Raw genomic sequence first — 26,667 nt, forward strand, 5'->3', positions numbered from 1 at the left:
AATGGAAGTGTTGCAATACTTTTTTCAAGGTGTATAAATAAACGGTCTTATAAAACCAAACACATTTATTTTCCTAATTCTTTCTACTTAATCTGTACTTTAGTTTTACAAGATTGTCCAGATATGTCGACACCTTCCTTACGATAACATCGATGTTTAAATATTGGTATAATTTCACAAACTTTGATTTGAGATTTCATATGACTGTAACACAGATTCGAAGCTTAGTATAGCATTCGTTTTGAATTATAATCTCTATCTAGTCAAGAGAGAGGCGAAAGATACCAGAAAGACAGTCAAACTCATAGATCGAAAATAAACTGACAACGCCAATGCTAAAAATGAAAAAAAAACAGGCACATTATAGTACACAGAACACAACATAATATGAAACTAAAGACTTAGCAACAAGAACCCCAACAAAAACTGGGGGTGATCTCAGGTGCTCTAGAAGGGCTAGCAGATCTTACTCCACATGTGGCACCTGTCGTGTTGCTCATGTCATTACAAACCAGGTAAATAGTCTCATATTGAAGGTCACATTCGTTATAAGGGAGGGAATTGTAGTTACGACGTGAGGAACCTATATATACGATATCATTATGTAAGTCAAGATATGAGGTAGACATAACTGTATCTGTTTTATCCTTCATCTTTAGTTCGATGGGATTGATGCGTTCAACATAGTAACCAAATTTTGAATTATTTATGGAAATAACATCCTCTATATAGCGGAAAGTAAAGTTAAAGTATCTTGCTAACTTCTTATCTTTCTTCCTAAAAAGTTCCTGTATGAAGTCAGGTTTATAGTAATAAAGGAACAAGTCGGCAAGAAAAGGGGGCAGATTTGTTCCCATTGGAATGCCGACAGTCTGTTGAAAAACACGTCATCCAAACGTAACAATTATGTTGTCAATCAAAGAAATAGGCATCTCGATAATGTCAGTTTCAGAGAATTATTTGTTTGAATCAAAGTGATTCTTTACAAAGTAGGATTTATCCCTCCCTGAGATAAGATACTTGTATCTACGTTGACCATTCTTTTGTAATGAAACACAGCAATACCAACTCTTTCAATTTGTCTTTTAGTTTGGAATAGGGAATACTTGTGTACAGTGTAGAAAACATGAAAGAGTCTTAAGTTGTTTGTACTCTAAAAAAATCTTTAGATTTTTTTAGTATCCACATCTGATTCACGACACTTCTAGAATATGCAGCTTCACAAGAACGTTAAAGCCCGAATTTGATTGCTGATAAAATAGATGTTAAAAATTTAGAAAGAAGTTTCGTTAAGCACTTTGAAGACCTAGTAATATAAAGTTGAATGTAATGACACTTATGTAGTTTAGGTATCCAACACAGTGATGGAAATCCAGTTCTTCATCTTTGGTTGAAATTCCAAAGGAACATAGAACAGAACTAAGATTACTAGTATCCAGGATTTTTTCTTTGGTAAGTTTCGTGAGGGTTCATGGTGAGTTTCCAAGTGAATTGTCAATACCTAACTTTATTTATCAAGAAGTTTATGTAATGAGATTTACACACAAACACGCTGTTGTTTTGGGCTTTATCTGCGAGGACAACAGCATATTCGTCATTGAGGTAGGACATTATTTTAGCAACATTTTTACTTAACTGATCATATGAAGTGATAGTAGTCACATTTTAATCTTTTGTGGAGGCAAAATGTCATATATTGCAAATTTAGAGCCTTAAACCTGAATTTGTGCTATTTTTAGCTTTTCCCATCCTAACATTATCCTTTCATATAAAAAAATGTTCTAAATTGTTATAAATGCACAGTAAGTTGTGTCTGTGGTATTAATTATTTAAACATAGTTCTTTTACTACCAAAACAAGTTGTTGTCATCTAGATTTAATGAAATTAATTGATTTTTATCCCTTATATCAATGCGTCATAGCATGTATTTGGCAGATAACAGCCTGATGTAAACATTGCAAAAACTAAAAAAAAATCCCATTTATTATCTGAAATGAAAGTTTTGTACCTTAAATTGTATTATCTGATAATAAATAAAAACAGTAAAATGACCATTACTGCTCTTTTGAACATTTAATAATCCCATTACTTACACCAGGTCAATATTCCTTGACTCTTCAATGCCTTGGATTTTTTACTTAACTCATTGTAAAAATTGTGGAAGTCTTTAAAGTAGTAGAATACACAAGAAAAAAATCAACAAAACTGATCTTGCTATTGAAAGTTTATGTTACTGTAGTCCAATATGAAATTTTCAAGTATTTTCTACCAAAGTCATACATTACAGTCAGTTTCAATTGAGCTGTGAAATTTGTAATATAAGTCACATTATGCTCAGATAGGATGTTTCTAACTTCAAATTGACTAAGGATTAAGAATAAAGCAAAGCAAAGATTTCTGAGAAATTTTTTGCCTCTTTAGGTGTCAGTCCACCAATTACTCCCTCGAATTAAGTAAATAAACGCAAGATAACGACACAAGACGCGGCGATTCTACAGTCTATCACAATCTACAGAGATAAGAGTTACATATCAACTAGTAGTCTTATATTTTACAAGCAAGTTTTCATTTCAAGATATAGGTTTATCCCGTTACGCCTTATTTTAAGAATTGTATTAACAAGAACTTAATGAAAAATTGGGTATACTATTCGAATACCTCTACTTAACTTAAAAGTCTAAAATACCTTACCAGTAAACAAGCTACTGTTCAAATGCGTTATACGGGGAATAATTTGACAAATATGGTAAGGTTTTAATTGATTTCATTATTGAATAAAAACTAGGACATAACACACACAGAATATTTTATTTTATTGTTTATCATATTCCTAATATTCGTGTTATGTGCAGACTGTGTAGAAATATTTATCTAAATTGGCATTATTTCTGCCAAAAAACCTGATCATCGCAAACTATGTTGTCAATTATAAACAGTGTTGTTTTTTAAAATTGTTTGATGTTTGATGTTTGAAAAAGTAAAATGTCTCTGTACAGTTGCACATCCGATCACAATGCATCGTTTAATGATTACGAATTTTTCTGTCGGCATGTGTACACATGTATTACATAATTACACAGTGTCATACTATCAAAACAGCAAAATATAAAGAATAACAAAATGAAAACAACACGTTATAAATTTCATGCGTTCGAAGCCTGGATTTACCTTTACCTGGAAGGGTTAATTTAGTTATCAAAGGTACCAGGATTATTAAAACCGAGTATTTGAAAGCCAAAAATATTTATAAGGAACGAAAACATTTACGAGATTTTAACAAAAAAAAGGGCCTGGAGATAAAAGAGACGTGCCGTTTTCTACAGACACCAAAGGGAAACGTCATTCACAGCAATATAATATCCATTTTTTCATTGCACTTCATTGGAATGATTTACTTTCTAGCAAATCAAGCAAACATGTGTGTAGAAAATCCACTACATTTTGCACAGTGGTTGTATACATAGGTAACTCATTTGTTTGTTCATGTGATGTGTACGAAAATAGCCTTTGATATGTTTGAGCTTTTGATTTTGTCATTTTAATATGGATTTTCTGTTTTGAATTTTCCTTGGAGTTCGGTAATTGTGTTATATTTCTTTTTACAGTCATAATAACATCGTGCTGAGTCCCAATAGTCAAGCTTACATTAGAAAGTGTACTCAAATAGGCCTATAACTTACCTAATATCATTATTTAAAAACTTGTTCGGTGAAACTCATTTCTAGCACAGCATAAATGAATCCTGAATCTATTGATAATGGATTGTCAGAGGACAAATATGAAAAATTAGGCAGACGTTCTCAAGAAGAAGAAGAACAACAACAACAAATAGAAGAACAAGAACAAGAACAAAAAGAACAAGAACAAGAAGAACAAGAAGAACCGAGCAAAACAATAAATGTCAGACTTCCGTTTGGAATACTATATTACCATAATGTAATTGTGCAAAGCTACCATATAAGAGCGTAAAAAAGAGGGAAAAATGTAAAATTTTAATAAACAAATAGATTGCCGTCACTTAATTCATAACACAATTCTCATTCATAATTCGTTGGTGGTTTAGTTATCATACGTATCAAGCTTACTGGGAAAAGACTATCGTATTATTAGTACAACTTCGGAACGTTTTGTTCTGTTATATTGCAGGTTGAGCAGTTGACAAAAGAACAAATTAAAGGTTAGTAACCTTAGTTGATTTTTTTGGTTACACGATATCATTAATACGTGAATTATGATACTCAGTTGTATTGATTATGACTATTGAACAGTGGTATACGACTGCTTCCTTTATGTATATATTTTTTCCTATATTTGTATTACATAAATGTATTATCATTTATCAGCAAAAAAAGGTCAGATTTTGACAAAATACACGAAATCAAGGATTTGTAATTATACAATCCTTGACGCAATTATGATTTTATTCCCAACCCATAGCAAAACAAAATAACTTCTGAAATTGTTACTGCTTCTAAAAGATGTATGAGATAATGGCACTTGTCCTGTTTAATTCAAAACTATTTTCTCTTTTTTAGAACAAAAGAATAGACAAAAAATGTTTTCATCACTTGTAAGTCGGATGTAAATGTTTCATATCCTCATAACTGACGCCCCTCAGATATGAGAAGCTTGCATCTAATACTAGTTATGTAAATGTCTTCGGTTTATTTGTTATGGTTATTCTTATAAAACTGTGTACATGTAATTGAGATTCTTCTACACATATACCATAAATTAATTCTAAATTATAAGAACAACTTAAAAAGTTTGTATTTGGTAGACATGTATGTAATACAATCCTCCTAAAAAATATGAAAATGTGAGGGAAATTTACTGTGACCTACAGTCAAGCGTAGTGTTTGGTCATTCTACATACATAAAATAGATATATTTAACAAACACATTTTAGAGTATCGAAGACCAACAAGGGTAGCGTCCCATTTCACTAGCCTAAATACAACGTTATGCAAGTGAATTAACACAGTTGACCGACCATGGAATGTACTATGAATTAAAGATATAAAATTATTTAAATGAATATTTATGTAATACATGGTCGTCGACTCAATGCAAAAGAGATGGTCGCAATGTAGTTCTAACGAGGATATATTCTTTAGTGTTGTAGGCAAAAAGACATGATCGTGTACTAAAATTATTAAAAAAAACATATGGATAATAAATGCATATACCACTTTAAACTTCCTTACACACTAGCGAGATACAATAATATCATACTAGTAGTTTTTAGTCTAGATTTCAAAGACATACCCCAATTTTCGTTTGAAACTGTGAGCAATGATGATTCCTGTAAGTATTTATTACCTTGTAAAATATAATTTCATCAATACGAGTGTCAGTGTAATTAAGACAAAGTGTTGAACAAGAACGCATCTGCACATTTAGAGGATGAAAAATGGAAGTAATCTTAAGATGTATTATAATCAAGTAAACTGATTCAAGAAAAATCCCACTTTTATCTCTCTTAACACAAATCTAGTCCCAAAAACACAAAACTTCCCTGCTTTTATCAACTACTGGATTATGCTATGCTGAACATATTAAAAAGTCATGGTCAAAGGGATTCATATTGTTTGAAAAACGATTAAAAGTACTATTGTTATGTGCGTTCATGCACGGAAATAGGATTTTTTTTCATATGAAATATCTAGCAAAATTATGAAATGTTTAATACATTCAAGGAGAGGGTGGTGATACACTTAAACTTGATATATGGTACCAAAATGGAAAATGTTTAGAGGATGAAAAAGAGAAAACGAGGGGGACTATGTGAAATATCCTGACGATAAAATATGAATTTTGAGCAATTAATTTCACACGTATACATCCTGTACAAATCTTCTATATTTACTATATATACTAGTTCATTATTTTTGAACTAGTATATATATTTGTTAAGGGGGTAGCTGAAGAACGCCTCCGGTGCGGGAATTTCTCGCTGCATTGAAGATCTATTGGTGACCTTCTGCTGTTGTCTAATCTATGGTCGGGTTGTTGTCTCTTCGACACATTCCCCATTTCCATTCTCAATTTTATAAGACTCATCAGTGACGCTCAAATCAAAATAGTTAAAAAGCCAAACAAGTACAAATGAGCATTGAGGACCAAACATTCCAAAAAGTTGTGCCAAATACGGCTAAGTTAATCTATTCCTGAGATAAGAAAATCCTTAGTTTTTCTAAAATTCAAAGATTTGTAACATGAAATTTACAAAATACCAAGTCAGGAATGTAACAGCTGTTATCAATTCGTTTGATGTGTTTGAGCTTTTGATTTTGTCTTTTGTTTAAGCACTTTTTGGTTTGAACTTTTCTCGGAGTTCCGAAAATTTGTTATTTTATTTTTTCCTTTACGAAATGATCTAATTAATATCGTTTGATTACTTATATCGTTAATCCGAACCGCAGTTAACTACACTTTTGGTTTATTCAGACTTTAAAGAGAGATTTAGTTTGTATCAAAATTATGGCGACGGAACAATTCAAACAAAAGAACTGGGAAATGCAATGAGATCTCTTGGACAAAAAATCCTTCAGAGACAGAACTCCAAAAATAATATGTTAAATAGAGAAGATGCTGGCCGTAAATAATAATGTAATGAATACGGATTTGTATAAATTGTAGAAATCACATTAAACAATACAAATATTATTGCTACGGATGCGCATTCCGACAATTCACATTTCTTAAGGGTGAACTTACGTTAAATTAAAAAAAAAATGAAATTGATGCTATGAATCGGAAAAGCATTAGTCAGGCAACAAAATAAGCTAAACATATTGATAGGTTATGAATTCTTTTTTCCGAGATATTTGCTTTTTATCAAATGTCGGGAAAAGGCTGACTCAGACTGGAAGCTTACATTTGTGTTGGTATAGTTAAGATCTCAAAATGAAGGAAAAGAAATCCAGAATCTGTTTACATTTTAATTAATGAACTATTATAAGGTATTGCAGACTTCTAGGCAAAGAAAATTGGTGTTATGGGGCAAATTAGTTTATCCTGTATCGTAGGGATAGACCAAGGAGTACGACATCTGACAGAAAATATTGATCATCACATACATGTGAGGAAAACCATCAGTGATGATATAGGCATAAATTGTATATAACTTCCATTTTGTGCACCTTACGGTATGTATTATTTGTGAATTATATATTAAATAAATGTACACCACTATTGATTCTGACAGATATTTGATTTATATAGGTATAACTATTATTTCAAAATGATATCGTTTGTATAATGAAAAAATCAACTCAACAAAGATAATTTCATACGTCAGAAAAAGGAGAAATTACCGACAATAAAATATTAAATACTTAACACTCATAGAGATGTTTATCCCTTTCACATTAAACACGTCTTCCTTGCAGGTAATAATACAATAAATTTCCCTGAATTCCTTTCAATGATGGCATGGAAAATGAACGAAACGGTTCAAAGAATGATTTAAAGGAAACACGTTCAGATATCGATAAAGAACAGTAATGGTGTTGTAATTTCTTAGGATAGAATATTCTACGCAAGTTCAATATAAATGCGGCTTTAATACTTAACATTGTAATTATGCGATAATTTTACAATGGCGATAGATTCATTATGAATAATTTTCGTATATAATTATACCCCGGGTATCTGATGAATTCTTTCTTTATTCCCGACTTACTAATACTAACTTAGTGATCAAACAAAGACATTTCCGCTTACTTATCTCTATATAGACGCCCTTTCTTCTGTGTGCAACACATGAATTGTTTCTTGTCAACAGTTTACCTGATCAAATATGTTCCTTGATTGGTTGCTTATTAGTCAATGTAATCGTAGTTGTTCTACGTGTATGTATACCTCAATTTGAGTACATTACCACTGCAGTTTGGAGTAAATTATTTTTTTAATCTCTACCAGCAATGTCCAATCGATTCGACATATAAGTCTATGACTAGCTGAGCTAAAACTTTCCTACAAAATATTAAAGTCTGAAATCGTGAAACTGTAAATACTCTTTATACTCATTAAAACGATTTTTCAAATGCGAAAGAGCGTCTTTGATATCAATCGTGTTTCCTACCATTTTTTACGTAGTCAAATACTGCCCGAATCCAATCAAATTTATGACAAATCTATGATAATATTATTATGTATTTAAAATTTTGCATGTATGTTAATTTGCCATTTTCTTACATTGTAGGTGTGTATTATGATGTCTTAATAGAACATTGCTACAAAAACCATTAACCTTCTTCCCTGAAATGTTTCACCCTATATAATGTTACCAAAGACAAATACTAAAATATTATCAAACAAAATCTTCTGAATTGTAATATACGATAGTTAATTAGGAACTACTAATACTGAACTCCGAGGAAAATTCACAACAGAAAGTTCCTAATTAAATGGCAAAATCAAATGATAATACACAACGAACGGACAACAACTGTCATATTCCTGACTTGGTACAGACATTTTCAAATGGAGACAATGGTGAATTGAACCAGGTTTTATTGCGCTAAACCTCTCACTTGTATAACAGTCGCACCAAATTCCATTATATTAACAATGATGAGTGAACAGAACAGACATAATAGGTAAATAGTCAAAATATGGGCACAACAGGCATCACTGTGTCACAATCACAGGGCTTTCGCTATATAGTTGAATCCTAATTTGTTTTTGATTTTATAAATGAAGCAAGTAGTGGACACATTTGCATGAAGCGTGAACGTGATTCTTGTTAAATATGAGTTTTAGAGGCATATCCGTTCATAACAACAAATGTCACTTGATAGTTTTCTTGACTGCTGTTACCCTATTTTTGACATTTTCACCTATTATGTCTGTTTATTTTGTTCACATGTTGTTGTCAATATAATGAAGTTGTGAGTGTTTTCATAAATATGAGATGTTTAGCTAGCTACAAAACGAGGTTAAATCCACCATTGTCTACATAACAAAATGCCTGTAGCAAGTCAGGAATATGACGGCTGTTATCCATTCGTTTGATGTGTTTGAGCTTTTGATTTTGCCATTTGATTTTCAAATATTCGTTTTGGTTGTTTTGTTATTTTACTTTTTGATAGGATTCGTGTAGCTCAGTCCTTCGTTTTCTATGTCGTTTTTGTGGTACACACAATCGTAATAAAACCTTATCTACGTGACTACAGATGAAAAGTTTGAAGATATCATTGTAGTCATTTGAGGTATTTAACAAATATTAAGTTATATTTTGAATGATGACTTACATCTAGAAATTGACAATGAGAGTCGGTTGTAATTAAGAACAATACTTTACGACACAGGAGATGATTTAAGCTTCCCAACTGTGAACCTACCCATTTCTATGTAGTAACATCCCAACACCTTCATATGGAGTATATATCTCCCAGCTTATACAAAATTCTAGAGCTTGCATTTCAAATTTTGATTTTCTGGATAGAGGGTTGATGCTTACAAGGAAGCTATTGAAACAAGAGTTGCAAGGGGTGTAGTATCAACCATCACTTCGGAAATTTTACGGACGCCATCACAAGTCGGTTAACCGTTATTAAATATCTGGTACACATATGACGAAAAATGTGTTCCAATTGTTGTAACCACAACCTTGTCCTCCCTTATTCGAATGTGACATACTGAGTAAGACTTATAGCAGATTAAGACGTATAGCAGAGTTCGACATACTTGCATGAGCAACACGACGGGTGCCACGCCTGGATAACAATATGTTTATCCTTCTAGTGCAGCTGTGGTCAACTCTGTTTTTGTTGGGTTTGTGTTACTCAGTATTTAGTTTTCTTTCTTGTCTTTTGTATACTGTTGTTTGTCTTTTCGTTGTTATTCGTTTTTACTACGGCGTTATCAGTTTGTTTTCGACTTGGGAATTGAATATCCCTTTGGTATCTTTCACGTCTCTTTTACCACTGCTGGAGAATTTTAAGCCCCCAAGGTTCTCATCAGCTAAGTATTCCGTACTCCATATCGTGTAGCTGGTTCCAATAGACCCCGTCGTGAAAATATGGAAACAACTCATACAAGGAAAATTTAGGGAGGTTTTGTGTTTTCAAACTTGTCACATTCTATTCTGTGCCTATCTCAGATAAGAGCGTGTAATTCTGTGGTTGTTATTGGTTGGTGTTGTTGTTATTAGCAAAACTAAAGCAGTTGTTTTTTTTTTCTTTTGAATTGTTTCAGAACCATGCATAGCTTTATAAATAGTATGTGTGATGCTCATTATTAAAAGTTGTCTGGTGTCATAAAGTTAAATTACCCCCTTCCGCTTCGTTCTTTAGACTCTGGTAGAAGGTTGTCTCATTGGCAATCATATCACATCTTATTTCTGAATTCGTTATATAGTAAAAGAAAAGAAAAGCTTGATGAAAAGGTTACTCGGGGAATAATATACATAAAGTATAACAGGGGCGGATCAAGCATTTTCAAAAGGGTGTTCTTACATCCGGACCCCTGCCCCCTTAATCCCTCTGGGTCTGCCACTGCGTGATTTGTATAGCAACTATTAAAATTTAAACGATTTCTGAACTGTTCAGTTTACTACTAGCATATATCATCTCACATACTTGTGTGACCAGAACATGTCAATATAAATAATTAACATTCTGAACGAAGGAGATAAAAAGCGCCATCGGTGTTCCTTGAAATTGAAAAAAATAGGACATACTTCATGTTATCCCTTCGCAAATTTTTATGTCATCACGAGTTGTTTGACCGTTTAGAAAATCTATTTCACAGATGACGTGATTTGATTTGAAATTTTCGTAACCACAATCACTTTCTCTTTTTCTCGAATATGACCTCATCAAAGTTGTACTTTCAGAAGCAACACGACGATTGTTGTATGTGGAGCAGACTTTGCTAGTCTTTCTTGGGCAGCTGACATCAGCTCCATTGTTTTGTGGGGTTTGTGTTGCTCAGTCTTTTGTTTTCTATATTGTGTTTTGTAGACGGTTGTTTGTCATGTTGGTGATTCACCTTGTTTTTTCCATGGCGTTGTCAGTTTGTATTCAACGTACGAGTTTAGATCTACCTTTGGAATCTTCCGACTCTCTGTCGAGATGTTCAATAATCTGTTAAATCATTAAACATGAATATGGTCATGTGTAGTGAAGCACTGTGTATTTGCGTCAATGTATTGTCACATTTGACCCAACATATCGGCTGAACATATATTTATTGCTAAACATTACAATACAGCAACAGATTCAACAGATATTGGAGGTATCTGACTCAATTCCTGGAACAGGAATTAGATACCCTAATTAAGATCACCAGAGTAATTTTAGTGTTCAGTTAGCTTTATCTTTAGATCTCTGGCTGTGTAGAAGATTTATAGACACTTTTTATGCGTTCTTTTTTTTTATCCATGTTCATGGTATCTGTAACAGATGGTGGCAGTGCTTTTTCCTTCTGTATCTAATACAAGAGTATGGAAGCCTCTCATCTGTTGAAATCTTTTAAGTTCTCGTTAAATGTTAGTCTTGGATAGCGTACATTTATAGGATTACTGCAACACTACTTAAGACATTATCTTGGGAAATATATCATGCTGGACCATGGTAATTACAATTGCAATAGGATAAACATTTCATGTCAAACTCTTGAATATTTGTGCAACAACCCTTCTTTGCCAATTCGAAATGTGTCATATAAAACTGTCCAATTACCGCACGATTTTAGAGCATGATTATAGATAATTAACTACATTCATCCATTTAAGGTGGTACCTAACACCTTGACTAAAATTAATTTGGTCCGTTTAATTTTAATTAAATTTACTTTGTATTTCCTTAACAGCACAACGTCATTAAAACGTTTAGCTGATTTTACAAAGTTATCTCCCTGTAGCGTTAGGTACCACCTTAAATTAAAAAAAAAGCAACCGAAAGCAACAAATAAAATTCAAAGCCAATCATTAACTTCGTTGTAGTTGATATCTTAACGGTCCAACATCACACTAATTACATGTAGAGGGAAAATGGGGGTATGAATGTGTCGAAATAGACTGTCTACATAAACACTTAGTATTATAGATTTGTGTTATGCTGAAAATGGTTCTTGTGCATCTGTATATCGGGATAAAAATAGAATGGTTTGTATAATCTCACATATTTATATAATTCAGTATGCAAATCCCACATTATCATACACCTATACAATTATGTTTATTTTGTACAAAAAACAAATTCGAGTTTATAAATTACATTTTCATTTAGATTGTTTTAGTATAATAAGTACTAATGAATTCCAAGCGCAAATTGTTTTTGCATGGTAGATTTCCCACAAATATTACAAAACTGTCATAGAACTTCATTTTCCGTATTGAAGTCCATTTACTTATTGTAGCTGTACATCTGTACATAAATTTACCTCTTTTGTGCCATTATAGCAACAAATTCTGAAATATACAAAGAACAAAGAACAAATTTAGTGTTTTTATTTATTCTGTTACTTGTTGTTAGCGCTTCAAACCAATATATTGTGATAAGAACTTTCTAAAATGATTAGTCTATACTTATGGTATGCGGTTGCATCACTGTCGAAGTTTTAAAGCGTCTGTCTCAAGTAGGTTTTTTTTCTCGTTGTTGAAGACCGCGCCATGATCTATGGTTCACTTAGCTGCTTATGTAAACATCATTCGGACTTAGCTGGGTAGCTATCATGTGGCAACCATTCTACATCTCCTTATCATTTTTCTATAAAGAACTGAGCCAATTCAAAGTATTTCTAATGGTCATAAATAAATTGTACACAAATGACTCGGTAACAATAGATCAGTAGTCTTTTGGTAACTGATGCTAAAAACAATATCAGTACTACTTGTTATGCTTTCTAAACGGCTTATAAACATGCAAATATAACAACTGTCATATCAATTGAAACTCGACGAAGTTTATAACAAATGTATATATGAATATATTACAATAGAGGACAAATCTGTTGAAACTCTCTCATCTTTTATTTACACGATACAGAAAACAGAACATAAGAAATGGAAAATATTGTAATAAATATACAAGCATGTTTCGTTTAATATGCTATCATTAGTTAATACACGATACAAAAACTACTTGCATTTTGTTTCAAACTTGTTTACGTTTGTGAAAAACATTTTCATTATGTTTTTCTTTGTTATGTTAGGTTTATTTCATACCGCCAGGTATACATTTATCATATGTATTCGACAATTTGTTTCATGATCAACCATACCTTCATAGTTAACCTGACCATCTCCATCAATGTCTGCTTCTAAAACCATTTCTTCAATCTCGTCTTCTGTTAAATTCTCACCAAGACTAAGCATTACTTGTTTTAATTCGGACTGACTAATTTGTCCATTTCCATCTTTATCAAATACTTTAAACGCTTCCCGCAAATCTTCTTCTTGGTCGCCGCCATCTTGTTGCTTCTTTGCCATCATGGCTACAAATTCCGGGAATTCTATTGTTCCATTACCTATTTGTAAAACAGAGAGCAATTAAAAGTTTTCTAGCCTTAGTATGATTGACTCTAGATGTCGTCTTATTTGTTAATGTGTAAATGTGTCCTTGATTTGAGGTCACATAGACATTTACTCTTCGCTTAAATTTATTGTAAGTAGTAATAATGGACATGTTCGCTATCGGTAATGGCCTTCGTTGAAATAAATTATATATGTTTTTTTATTAGTTTAACTACATTTTAATTTGATATCGTGCTGGTTTATACTTGTTATACAATATGTTACAAATCGACAAACTATATATTGGAAGAGTCCAGTATACTTGTTTTGTCATATAACCAGTGTGTACCCTTTTTAATATGGATCTAAATGTTACACACGTATTATAATATAAATAAAAAATACAAATGTAAGTTAAATTATGTGGTATGTCTGTCAATGAATAAACTATATAACAGAGACTAAAAAACGATAGTTTTGGTATGTCGGTGCTATAAAACGAGTATAAAATTCACAATTTGTAATGTTTTAATGTTGTAAAACTGACTGAAAAGAAAACAAATCGGCAATGACACAATGTTACTAAACAACAAACCATCAACATCAATTTCATGTATCATATTCCTTAGTTCCACCTCTGTCGGGTGTTGTCCTAGAGATTTCATAACAGTTCCTAGCTCATTTGTTGTTATCCGACCATCACCATTTTTGTCAAATAAATTAAAGGCGTCCTTCAACTCTAAAAGACAGAATAATTATTGATGTACAAAATGTATGTATGAAAAATGCATGATTATTATCAGGTTTTTGATTATACAACATGTAAGATTATTCTTAATTTGTTATCGCATTTATTTTAATATTTTTTTTTATTAAGATGAATAAGAATAAGAATAAAATTGTTTATTATAGTGTCACATATTGATTGAAACAAGGCATTTACGCAAGATGAATTGACAATCACTTTTGAATAAAAGGAGATATCGGATTTTCAGTCAAAGAGACAGCAACCCAATTTGATTAAAATCCAATGGAGTGAATAAACTCAGTGTAGATACCAGGATGTGACACACTGCGCTCCCTAGCTATATATAGGTGGAGAGCGTCTTAAAGATAACTTACAGCTAATTGTATTTAGATTGGCAGCAACCCACCGTTACAAATGGTACAGTGGTAAACATTGGACATGTGACATTCAGCAAAAGCAGTAAATTGAGAAAAATCCTTTATCGCCTAGAACTTATAACTGAAAGATCGCTTATAAACATAAGATAAGATGTATCATATATAGCTTGTTTTCAGTAGATCTAGTCATAGATGCGAGTAATAGGTAGGCATCGAATGCAGACTGATTGGTCCATTTTTTTTCTGTTTAAAGGATATGTAAAAAAGTTTGAAAAAGCAAACTAAAATCCAAATTAAGAGCACAAAATTTTGTTGCTTTGAACATATTTTACTTTTCTTTGGCCTCATTTGAAGATCTTTGAAATCAATGTATTTATAATTACCTATTTTGTTTTAAAAATTTCGAACGGGTTCTTGGAAGCATATTGCCTTTTTTTTTTTAATGTGTTTTTTTTAACGGGTTCTTGGAAGCATATTGCCTAATTTTTTAAATGTGATGCAATTATTTAATTTTGAACGGGTTCTTGGAAGCCAATTGCCTGTTTTTTTTTAAATGTGCTGTTTTTGTTTACTTTTGAACGTGATCTTGGAAGCCATAAGAATCACAGTACTCAATACACTAGAATAACAATTTACCTTCAATATGGTCGTCTGAAAATGTGTTACTCTACAAATATAAGAACATTGAAATCGTATCAAAAGTATACAGGTAATCCTATATGTAAATAATAAACAGATAATTTAGCAGGTGTTTATTTAGTGACTCTTTATATGTAGGCGTTTAACCGTCACACGCCTTTATTTCATAAAAGTGCATATTTGTTCATTTAAAGTCACACTGCGACGCCATACGAACGAGAAGATAATAAATATTACTTTACACTTACAATTGTAGTTAAATATGTTATTAAACACGGTACACCTTCATATGCTTGACTGATTATAGTTCATTATCCAGTAGGCCAATTTAGTTCATCAGTGAAAAAAATATATTTTGAGATTTTAACAGTTTGAATCACACCAATTCAATAAAGTGTGATACATGGTTAGTTAATAAGGTAGGAATTTGCCTTGATTATTGCATCATCCATCATGTAATAATCTTAAAAGAGACATGTATCATAAATATGTTACGTATAAACATATTTCATTAATGTCATGCATAATTACAGTCGAATGTAAATAATTACGAAGTAAACAAGTTGATATTTTATAGTGTGTCTTTCTATGATGTGATGTTACACTATTGTTTCAGATAAGGGTGAAGGTTGGTACCTATTAAAACTTTAAACCCGCTACATTTGTTTATAACTGTCCTAAGTCTGGAATCAGATGTTCAGAAGTTGTCGTTTGATGATGTGGTTCATAAGTGTTTCTCGTTGCTAGTTTTTTTTATATAAATTAGACCGTTGGTTTTCCTGTTTGAATGGTTTTGCACTAGTCATTTTGGGGGTCCTTTATAGCTTGCTGTTCGATTTGAGCTAAGGCTCCGTTTTGAAGACCGTACATTGACCTATAAAGGTTTCTTTTACGAATTATGACTTGGATGGAGAGTTGTTTCATGTCGCTCATACCACATCTTCTTATATCTTAGTAATTCAAAAGTATAATTAGGAATCAAAAGTCATATACATCCATTTCCCTGAGTTAAAAACTAAAGTTACAACACTATATTTAAATGGTGATACGCAGACAAATATACATGGAAAACATATACAGTGAAGACAAAACTAAATACCGGTCATATAAGCTTTTAAAGAAGTTTTTTTTTATTTCAGACAATTTGTCCATTTGTAAAAAGAACATACCCCATTATTTGAATATACTCAACGATTTCACATCAATTACGTATACGTAAACGGTAAGTGGTACTAAAGAATGGAAGATAACAATACGAAAACTGGACGCATTGCCTTTTTCATAAATATATGTTTATTAGTCTTCAAATGCATTCGTATATAGACATACAATCGATTAAAAAACCAAGTTCATTTTGGCTCATTGAAATAATTACCATACAATGCATATACTTTGTAAGAAAATGAACAGATCCGTATAGTAACAGGAAGAAAATCTGGGCTCGTTGAGCTTTTTTCCTGTTTGTTTTCGAGTAAAATGTACGTTTATTGGTTTCATACTGAGTACAGGATAAATATAAACAAAATAAATAAGTTGATTGTTTTCAAAGGCATACGATAGACAATAACAACAAAAACGTTTAGTAGATAAATATTTTGTTTGACAAATATATCTTAATGTGAAGATGGAAGATTCTGCTAGATGCTAACTGTGTTTTTCTTATTTTACACACATAATAAATTAAACTAATCATATACGCTTCAAACCCTACAATCCACGAATAACATTTTGACACTGCCCTTTTTACTGCCTTTAATATGGAATTGTAGATTTTTTCGAGATAGGATAGTATAAGAATATTTTCAATTTGATAAAACAGAAATTGAGTATGTTTGTGATAGTACATTTTCATTGTTTGAAGACCTTGCATGTAACATCATTCAAGTCTTTTGAGTCGAACGTATTAAAGCGATATGGGTATTGTTTTCAATCTTCGTTTTTTCATTCAGGTTTTTTTATAATTAAACAATAAAGTACTTCTTCCGTCTGTTTTTTAAGACTGGATTTGTAAACATGGTCATTTAACATATTAAAACCGGACGGATACAAATTTATAGATCATTTGCTTGGCCTAGAAATAGTAAGTACGCTATATTTTACACAATTGGACATCTTTCTATAGTTTACTACACATAGTTTTATAGACATGTATAAATGAAAAAGGCGTGTCTTGTTTTATTTTCCTTAATAAGTCTTAAATATAATAATACATGAAAAATATAGTGTATATATAACAACATATATGTTTATGTGTGTATGTTTAGAATGTCATCGTTTTGCGTGTGATAGAAATAAAAGTTACTTACCATTTTAGTTGATATTGTAGGACTTCTCAGTAAAACTGATATTTGACCTGAAAATGGTGGTAAAATATTTAGCTGGGGTATGTACGGGGTAATTTCACATTTTATGTGTCTATTTATTTGAAATGGTTAATGATTTTATTAGTTGTGATTTATGATTATATAAGTTTCTCGTATCAATATATGGGATAAGCAATGTAAAAGATTTTAGATTGCTACTCTTTAAACAACTAATTGGTAGTAGTTTCAAACTGCATATATCATATGTCAAATTGTGACAATTACATTACTGTATCTACATTTAGAAATAATTCTACAGCCCATTCATTCAAATAGAAATCCGCACATTTAAAGATAAAAACGATAAATTCTAAAGTGGTGGGCTTAGTCTAATCAAACTTGTTCCCTTAAATATTTATTGGTTAACGGTGAATAAGTGAACACCATTAATTTAGTTCTTAAACATATGTATACAATGGCATTTTTGTTTGATAATGTCGTAAAGATGAAAGACCATGTGCAACTGTTTATTACGACAATGAAATGTTAAGTTGAATATGCATGATTTCATCAAAAGATAAGAAAGACCCAAGTAGTTTTGGTATATAATATTTCTTTTATTTTACAGAATACCAAATTTTCCTAAATCCATGAAAACCAGGAAAGTGAACCAGACTATAAAAGAGACCTGTTTGAAAGTCTATGTCTTCCGTTCTGTAAACCAATTCAGTACTATTAAGAATTGTCTAGTAACGATCAGGGTAGTTGGGTCGGATATGTATTAAATGTTTTGAAGCATCTGCCATGGCGATTAAACTATTTTGCAAATAAATTGATTGTTTTTTGTTGCTAAAATATTTCATCATGATTTATTTTTATTTTTCTTCATAAAACAGAGAAACGTCACCACTCTTCTAATGATACCATACTGTTGTACGATATACAAGAGTTCCAAATGGTGAAGTTGAAATCATCCCTTTGTAAATTTTACGGACACCATCACGAGTTGTTTGACCGTTATGGAATATCTGTTTCACAGATGATATCGGATATGTTCCTTATGTCGTAAATTATACAATCCCGTTCCCTTTTCACAAATGTACCTACCGATTTAAACTATTTACAGGGTTCGTAATAACATTTTTTGGTGGGGTTCATGTTGCTTAGTCTTTTAAATTAGTTTTCTATATTGTGTCGTGTGTACTTTTATTTGTCTGTTTGTCTTTCTTTTTTTTTAGCCATGGCATTGTCAGTATATTTTCGATCTATCAGTGTGACTGTCCATCTGGTATATTTCGTCCCACTTATACAAACATCATAGACAATACTACATTTTTTTAATGAGATTGCCTAAGCAAAATGCATTGAATAAGGTTATTTGTCTTTTTACACACCGTGTGGACTTCTTTAACAGGAATGTGATCCTAAACAAAACCAGAGGCAGATTGAGCTGGGAGAAGGAATCCCCCTCTTTAACGAGTGACTCAACTCACTGCCGACATGTTTTAAATGTGTATTAAGATCGTCGATATCATTAGAATTGACAGTAAGCATTTTTTATCGATTGCATCATATAGACAATGTTTGACTACGGAATATATACTTTTCCGACAGGTTACCTTCTCTTTGGTTGGACATCTTGGTACTCGGTCAAGCAAGATAAACGTAAATAAGTAAATTCAAGATTTTAATCGATACTATCTAAGGGAAAGTTTACTGTTTAATTATACATGACTAAATCATCAGAAAGCAGTAATCTTTCCCCCGAAATTGCACCGTTTATATATGTTATTTTACTTCTTTTGGTTGCTCGTAGTTGACCGAGTACCAGGATTTCTTACCACAGGGAAGTAACCTGTCGATAAAATATAGAACCGTAGTTTAAAGTCGGTAATATGAAACAATAAAATTGAGGACGGAAATGGGGAATGCGTCAAAGAGACAACAACCCGACCATAGAACAAACAACAGCAGAAGATTACCAACAGGTCTTCAATGCAGCTAGAAATTCCTTCAGCTGGCCCCCTAAACAAATATATTTACTAGTTCAGTGATAATGAACGTCATACTAAACTCCAAATTGTACACAAGAAACTAAAATTAAAAATAATACAAGACTAAAAAAGGCCAGAGGCTCCTGACTTGGGACAGGCGCAAAAATGAGGCGGGGTTAAACATGTTTATGAGATCTCAAGCCTCCCCACAAAGACTATTACAGATTGTGGTATTTTGACTGATTGTGAATTCGCATGTCGAGTTTTGCATGCATAACTGGAGATTAACGTTTATCATGTCGACGCACCTAGTTTCGCTACTTTTAGAGGTAATGCGATGTCCTTAGATTCTGTTGTTGACCTTGATTTGTCTCTTTCTCGACTATTTACAAGATTTGAACATCGGTAAACTACTGTTGTTTTAGTTCATTTAGATCGCGAGATAGAAATGTACATACAAATGTATGTGGTGGTTCCAATTCTTAATCTGTTCAATCTGTCCGCATATCATTTTAATTCAAATTAGGTGTTTATGCTGCTGATTATATAGGTGTAGTTTCTGGAAGAAAAATATGTATATACGTCAAGGTGACAGAAATCCTAGTGCTTCACATAATTAACGAAAAAGATTTATAAGGCCACGCCATGCAATTTAATTCCTTGTTCGACGGACCCGCCGCACCTATTTTTTTCAAAACAGATTTTTTTAATTTTTTATATTCCCGCTTCCCGCATCCGGAAATGTAATCATGTCCATTTCCCGAACCGTTTTTTTTTTTTAAACCAATTAATCCTAAGTGAGAGTGCTCCGATTTAAATATGTAACAGCGGAAATACCTGTACAGAACAAAACATTGGTTTCTTTCCCCCTAACTAATATTCCCTATCAAAAAATGTTCGTTGTTATATTATAAAGTATGTAAAGAACTTCTGAAAGAGTTGCCTTCAACTGCAATTATATTGTATGCTGGCGATACAAAACTATCCATACTAGCGGCAGGTTTGTGCACCTGTCCTGGTTGATTCAGGGACCTGTCGTTCAGCAGTTATCCGGTTTGTTGATGGGGTTCATTGATATTTTCCCGTTTGGATATATAAGGTAGCTACCATTTGATTTTTATGGGGGGGCTAGGATGAAATTTGAAAAAAATAGGCAGGACAGGAGTTTTGAGTAAAAAAAAAGGCAGGATGAGACACTTGCAAAAAAAAAAGTCAGGACGACAATTTAGGTAAAAAAAAGTCAGGATAAACTAAAAAAAAAAAGAGGCAGGACCGAACAGAGTGAAAAATAAAAAGGCAGGACAGAGATTACAGCTAAAAAAAAATGCCGGACAAAATTTTTCATCCTAGCCCCCCCATAAAAATCAAATGGTAGCTCCCTAAATAGATCGTTGGTTTTTCCTGTTCAAATTGTGTACACTAATAATTTTGGGGTCCCTTATAGCTTGCTGTTTGGTCTAGATTAAGAACTGTGTAAGGCAGCAACCATTTGATTTTCTGGGGGGGGGGGGGGGGGGCTATGTTTTTTTTTGGAAAAAAAAGTTTGTTTCCAGTTTTTGGAGAAAAAAATAATTTGTTTTTGATTCTGAGAAAAAAAATTGTTTGTTTCACCCTCAGCTGCCACTATATGTAATGCTAAAATTGAAAGAAAAAAATTGTTTTCGACTTGTTGCGAAAAAAAAAGATTATTTTTCGCAGGCGAAAAAAAAAATTTGTCCAGAAAAAAAAAACCATAGCCCCCTCCAGAAAATCAAATGGTTGCTGCCCAAAAGGCCGTATTTTAACCTATGCTATGTTTGTTATTATCAGGTTGGGAACAACCCTCCCTCAGACAAGAGGTCATTTTACTGTTGTAGAAAAGAAAATAGAAAAACCAAGGATTTGTATTGTGCTACTATACAAAACCTTTGAAAACTTAGATTTTTTTACTCAAAAAGAGGAGAAATACATCATATTTTAAACAACTTTTCTAAAAGAGGTCCATTTATTTTGAACTTAATATTAAACTGTTAAAGTAAATGTGTTAACATGGTTAAAGTCCAGGAAAATTTGACCATTTAATACCAGATAGATATTATAGTTCTTTGGGAAAATATGAGCCCTTGTGTACTAAAAAGTGGGTTTTTTTACAAAAAAATATATTATAACTTATATTGACCCCTCATAAAAGGGATATTTATAACATTAAGGGGTTGTTCTGAACCTGGAGTCGTTTTCACAAAAAAACTTACGACTAAGATTTATCGTAAGTATACTGATTTGTTCATGACTTAATACCCCAGTCCCACTAGGCCACGATCGCACTACGATCTGTGTAAAAAATACAAATTTTGATGATCGCAGTAAGATCGTGTAGGTCGCAGTAAGGTCGTACCACGGTCGTGGTGAGGTCTTCAAGATCGTGAAGAGCGTGGCCAACTTTGAACATGTTCAAAACAATCGTGGTGCGGTCGTGGCGAAATTAGGTCGTAGTAGAAGCGTAGTGAGAGCGCACTAAGATCATAGTAAGATCGCAAAGGTCGCTGTACAATCGTAGCGAGAGCGTAGCGAAAGTGTGATTCTATTCGGAGAGATTGAGCTACGATCTCACAGCGACGTTATCACGACCTTACTACGACCATCACGTTCTCACCGCAACCCAACTACGCTTCCACTACGACTTGACCACGCTGTTCACGCCACTAGTACGATTCTAGTACGCCCTTGTCGTCCTCATCATGCTCTTCTCACGACCTTACTACGTTCACACTACGACCATAACTTTTATTGCCACTTTCACATAAAATATATAAAAAAAACTCCCTAGATTTTGTTTGTCTGAATGTATTTATCCATTTGCTCTAACGGCTCAACCATGCTTCTCGTTTTTACACAGATTAAACCGTTGGTTTTTCCCGTTTAAATGGTTTAACATTAGAATTTTTTTGGGCCCTTTATAGCATGCTGTTCGGTGTGAGCCAAGACTCCGTATTGAAGGCCGTACCTTGGTCTATAATGGTTTACTTTTATAGATTTTTACGTTGATGGAGAGTTGTCTCATTGACACTCATACCACATCTTCCCACATATATTGACACATCTGTGTCATCTCTGCTATCGTTCACTAAAATATCGTCATTTGAGCTTTATGGACCAGCAATAGGTTGTAATTTATGTTTGATTGGTCGTTCCGACATCTCTTTTGATGACAAGTATTATACTACTTATGTGTATAGTATCAGTTTAATTGAATTCTGGAGCCGGCATGTCAGTTAACTGCTAGTAGTGTTGTTATTTATGTATTATTGTCATTTTGTTTATTTTCTTTAGTCACATCTTCTGACATCAGACTCGGACTTCTCTTGAACTGAATTTTAATGTGCGTATTGTTATGCGTTTACTGTTCTTCATTGGCTAGAGGTATAGGGGAGGGTTGAGATCTCACAAACATGTTTACCACCACTATTTTTGCGCCTGTTCCAAGTCAGGAGCCTCTGACCTTTGTTAGTCTTGTACTATTTTTAATTTTAGTTTTTTGTGAACTATTTGGAGTTTAGTATGGCGTTCATACTTTGCTCCCTCTGCCTCTACATCAACCCCTACCACCACGCCCACGTGTTCTAGTAGATTTTGGTGGCATGACTATTGTTTCCGAGAAATCTCCGTTTTAATCAGAAATAGAAGGAATGGAACTATATTGATATGAAACACGATGTTGACGGTATTGCTGAGAACGTAGTAAGATCGCGGTATGAGCGTAGTATAATCGTGGTAAGAACGTCCTATAATCACAGTATTAAAGATCGTGTTGCAATCGGATAACTCGTAGTATGGTCGTAGTGAGAACTTGAAGAGCGTAGAAAGATCTTTATAGGCGTAGTGAGGTTGCAGAATAAGCGCGGTGAGAACGTGATTTAATCGTAGCGGGATCGTTGTAGAAGCGTAATTAGGACGTAGTAGCATCGTGAAAGCAACGAAAATTAACATTTTCATGCCGCTCATATCGCGACCTCACCACGATCTAAATTTATTTTAAATTGCGGTGAGCGTGGAGCGATCGTGGTCTAGTGGGACTGGGGCTTAAGACAAATCCTAGTCGTTAGTTTTTTGGTGAAATTGACTTGGATGAAGAAGTGTCTCATTGTCAGTCACACATACATAGACCAGATTTAATTATTCAATTATTTCTTGTTGAACATGTTGAAAGGGGAAAAAATACTTCATAAATTTAAGAAATGTCAAAGTACATTGTACTAGTTTAAGTCAAGTTTTAATATTGTCAAAACCTACTATTTTATGTTAACAAAAAAAAATATAATCCCTCGCCTTTGCTTTTCAAGCTTCGCCTCAAAAATTTGCAAATGAAATATTTTTTTATTAACATGTTCAAATCGCTCGCTCGCCCCAATTTTTGGAGTTCAAAAATCCGTAGAACAAGAAATTAAATTGGTGTGGCCTAATGGTCAATTATACAAGAGAACAGTACTCAACAATACACAAACTATGCTTTTTTACTTACTTTTTTTTCATTTCGCATCCAACCAAGGTTTCTAAAGATACCGTTATTGCCTGCTTTGTTATTCGTGAGCTGGAAGCCAACTTATCGTTACCTTATCAGTTTAAAGCAAAACATACTGATGAATAAGTTATACAAGTCATGTTGTAAGCACAGGCGCTTGGGTATATGATACAGATCTTTTGTTTGTTTCGAGTGATTTAAACGACTAAGAAAAAATACCTAATTTTACCATCCATACTCAGAAACAAATTTTAGTATGGATGGTAAAATTGGGTATTTTCTCTAAGTCTTTTAAATCACGCGAAACTAGGAAAGACATTCAAGAGCTTGCAGCTCCTACTTAAGACTTTGCAAAACGTCATCAGTGTCTGAGAAGAAAGTTGATGAACCAGTGGTATGTCAAGAACGTCTCGTCCTTTTTCTAAAAAAAGAAATCATCGGAAGGTACCAAGACCTTGTTGGTAAATATTCCATATCAATAAAATTGAGAATGGAAATGGGGAATGTGTCAAACAGACAACAACCCGACCAAATAAAAAACAACAGCAGAGGGTCACCAACAGGTCTTCAATGTAGCAAGAAATTCCCGCACCCGGAGGCGTCCTTCAGCTGGCCCCTAAACAAATATATACTAGTCCAGTGATAATGAACGCCATACTAATTTCCAAATTGTACACAAGAAACTAAAATTAAAATAATACAAGACTAACAAAGGCAAGAGGCTCCTGACTTGGGACAGGCGCAAAAATGCGGCGGGGTTAAACATGTTTGTGAGATCTCAACCCTCCCCCTATACCTCTAACTAACCAATGTAGAAAAGTAAACGCATAACAATACGCACATTAAAATTCAGTTCAAGAGAAGTCCGAGTCTGATGTCAGAAGATGTAACCAAAGAAAATAAACAAAATGACAATAATACATAAATAACAACAGACTACTAGCAGTTAACTGACATGCCAGCTCCAGACTTCAATTAAACTGACTGAAAGATTATGATACAAATGATACATGATGGTCTTGATGTATTATAGATTGTGCGTACTGATGTTGTTTATCATCTTAACAACGTGTTATATTGTTCTTTCATTTGTCTTTGTTCTATTATTAATATAACTTTTACTGTTGGATTGGTTTATGTGATATCCGTGGTTCGATACTAAAACATCCCGTCTATGTGTTTGTATTATCTTTCATTTTTTGCAGGTGTGTTTTGTATACGCGATTTTTTGTGGTTTTTTTTTTTTTTTTAGGTTCTTATAACGTGACTCTGTACTTTAAAATATCCCGACAATATGATATTGTTCTATTATATTTCATTATGATATATTTCTATTATGATTTAGAAAATACGTTGAACCACAAACGTCAAAATTATTCAATTGGATTTTCCTCTGAGTTCAGTATTTTGTGATTTTACTTTTTATGCATAGAAGTGATAAAATAAGATACGTATTATATATATAGAAAATTGAATATTTTAATAAAAAAAAAATATATCATACACCCAAGCGCCTGTGGCTGTGGTTGTAATAACGTAAATAAGTACGTTCAACTGACTTTTATATTTATCACTTACCTTGAAGTTGACGTTTTCTTGTTCTACTAGGGGGCTCAGTGGTCTAAGTGGTTACTACTGTAATCACTAGCCAGTCAACACTGATGTTGTGAGTTCGAACCCCGCTCGTGTGGGTGCATTCGACTCCAATCTTAATTGACTAGGATAGTCAGTTTTCCTATCGAGGGTCGGTCGATTATTAAAGCGACTACGGCCAAGCGAGACAACTCTTATACATTATTTAAAAAATAAATCAACATAGATACCAGGATTAAAATTTTGTATTTGCGCCAGACGCGCGGTTCTTCGACAAAAGGATCGTCGGTGACACTATAATCAATAAAGTTAAAAGCCAAATAAAGTACGAAGTTGAGGAGCTCTGAGGACTGGAAATTTTGAAAGATTTTTCCAAATACGGTAAGGTAATCTATTCCTACGGAAGAAATCATTTTTATTTCGAAAAATAATCTCTGAAAAGTTTTGTAAAAAGTTAATCTATAGATATGACAATTCATGTAAACAGAGATTATCATCATCATAGATCTTAGTGCAATTTATATTGACTAATAATTTGACACTGGCATTATTTTGTTCAATCAATGTCAGAATGAACAGTATGATCTTTAGATTTTTTTTATTTTTAAAAACTGGATTCGCACATGTAATATTGATAAATCATATACAATTTCTGAAGAGTTATTACTAATATGTATATCCCAACACTGACACACATACGAAAAATAGTAAAAGTTCACATCCGATTCGGATAAAAACCTATCACATAGACATGTACGTTTAAAATGGATGGTGGTTTATTTTATATGATCTTGAATATTACGTAGGAACGTTTATACAGTTCGCCCCCATTGCTTTATCCTCAAAATATGTGTTTAAATCTACACATTTCATTGCTAAGCTTGAATCTGACAACAACAGATAAAAAGATGTATGATTTTAATCAACCACCTCAAGAAAAACAATTTTTGATTTCCATTTAAAAAAACAGCACTCGAGATCCAAATGTTATTAAATTTTCTGTTGTGTACATTCAATGTTCAAACATTTCTTATAGAATTTCGACA

At 32.9% G+C, this 26,667-nt stretch overlaps 1 protein-coding gene and 1 long non-coding RNA gene across 2 annotated transcripts; one reads left to right on the plus strand and one right to left on the minus strand.

The window, feature by feature from the left end:
• Positions 1-12,173: 12,173 nt before the first annotated feature.
• On the minus strand, positions 12,174-17,586 carry LOC143068039 (neo-calmodulin-like). Its single transcript, XM_076241779.1, has 5 exons — positions 17,540-17,586; positions 15,231-15,261; positions 14,065-14,208; positions 13,238-13,483; positions 12,174-12,425 (listed from the first exon to the last, which is right to left on the minus strand). The coding sequence occupies exons 1-5, from the start codon at positions 17,540-17,542 to the stop codon at positions 12,394-12,396; spliced, it is 456 nt and encodes a 151-aa protein (XP_076097894.1). The 5' UTR covers positions 17,543-17,586; the 3' UTR covers positions 12,174-12,393.
• Positions 17,056-18,368, plus strand: LOC143068043 (uncharacterized). Its single transcript, XR_012976095.1, has 2 exons — positions 17,056-17,616; positions 18,165-18,368. It is a non-coding gene; the product is annotated as an uncharacterized LOC143068043 (long non-coding RNA).
• Positions 18,369-26,667: the final 8,299 nt, after the last annotated feature.

The sequence above is a fragment of the Mytilus galloprovincialis genome, chromosome 3, assembly GCF_965363235.1.
Source record: "Mytilus galloprovincialis chromosome 3, xbMytGall1.hap1.1, whole genome shotgun sequence".
Classification (NCBI taxonomy): Eukaryota; Metazoa; Mollusca; class Bivalvia; order Mytilida; family Mytilidae; genus Mytilus; species Mytilus galloprovincialis.

Coding starts and splice junctions, on each gene's coding strand:
- LOC143068039 (XM_076241779.1), bottom strand. Junction 13,484..14,064: donor ACATGAAATTGATGTTGATG/GTTTGTTGTTTA, acceptor TTTTACAAATAG/GTAATGGAACAATAGAATTC. Junction 12,426..13,237: donor TGGTCAGGTTAACTATGAAG/GTATGGTTGATC, acceptor TGTATATTTCAG/AATTTGTTGCTATAATGGCA.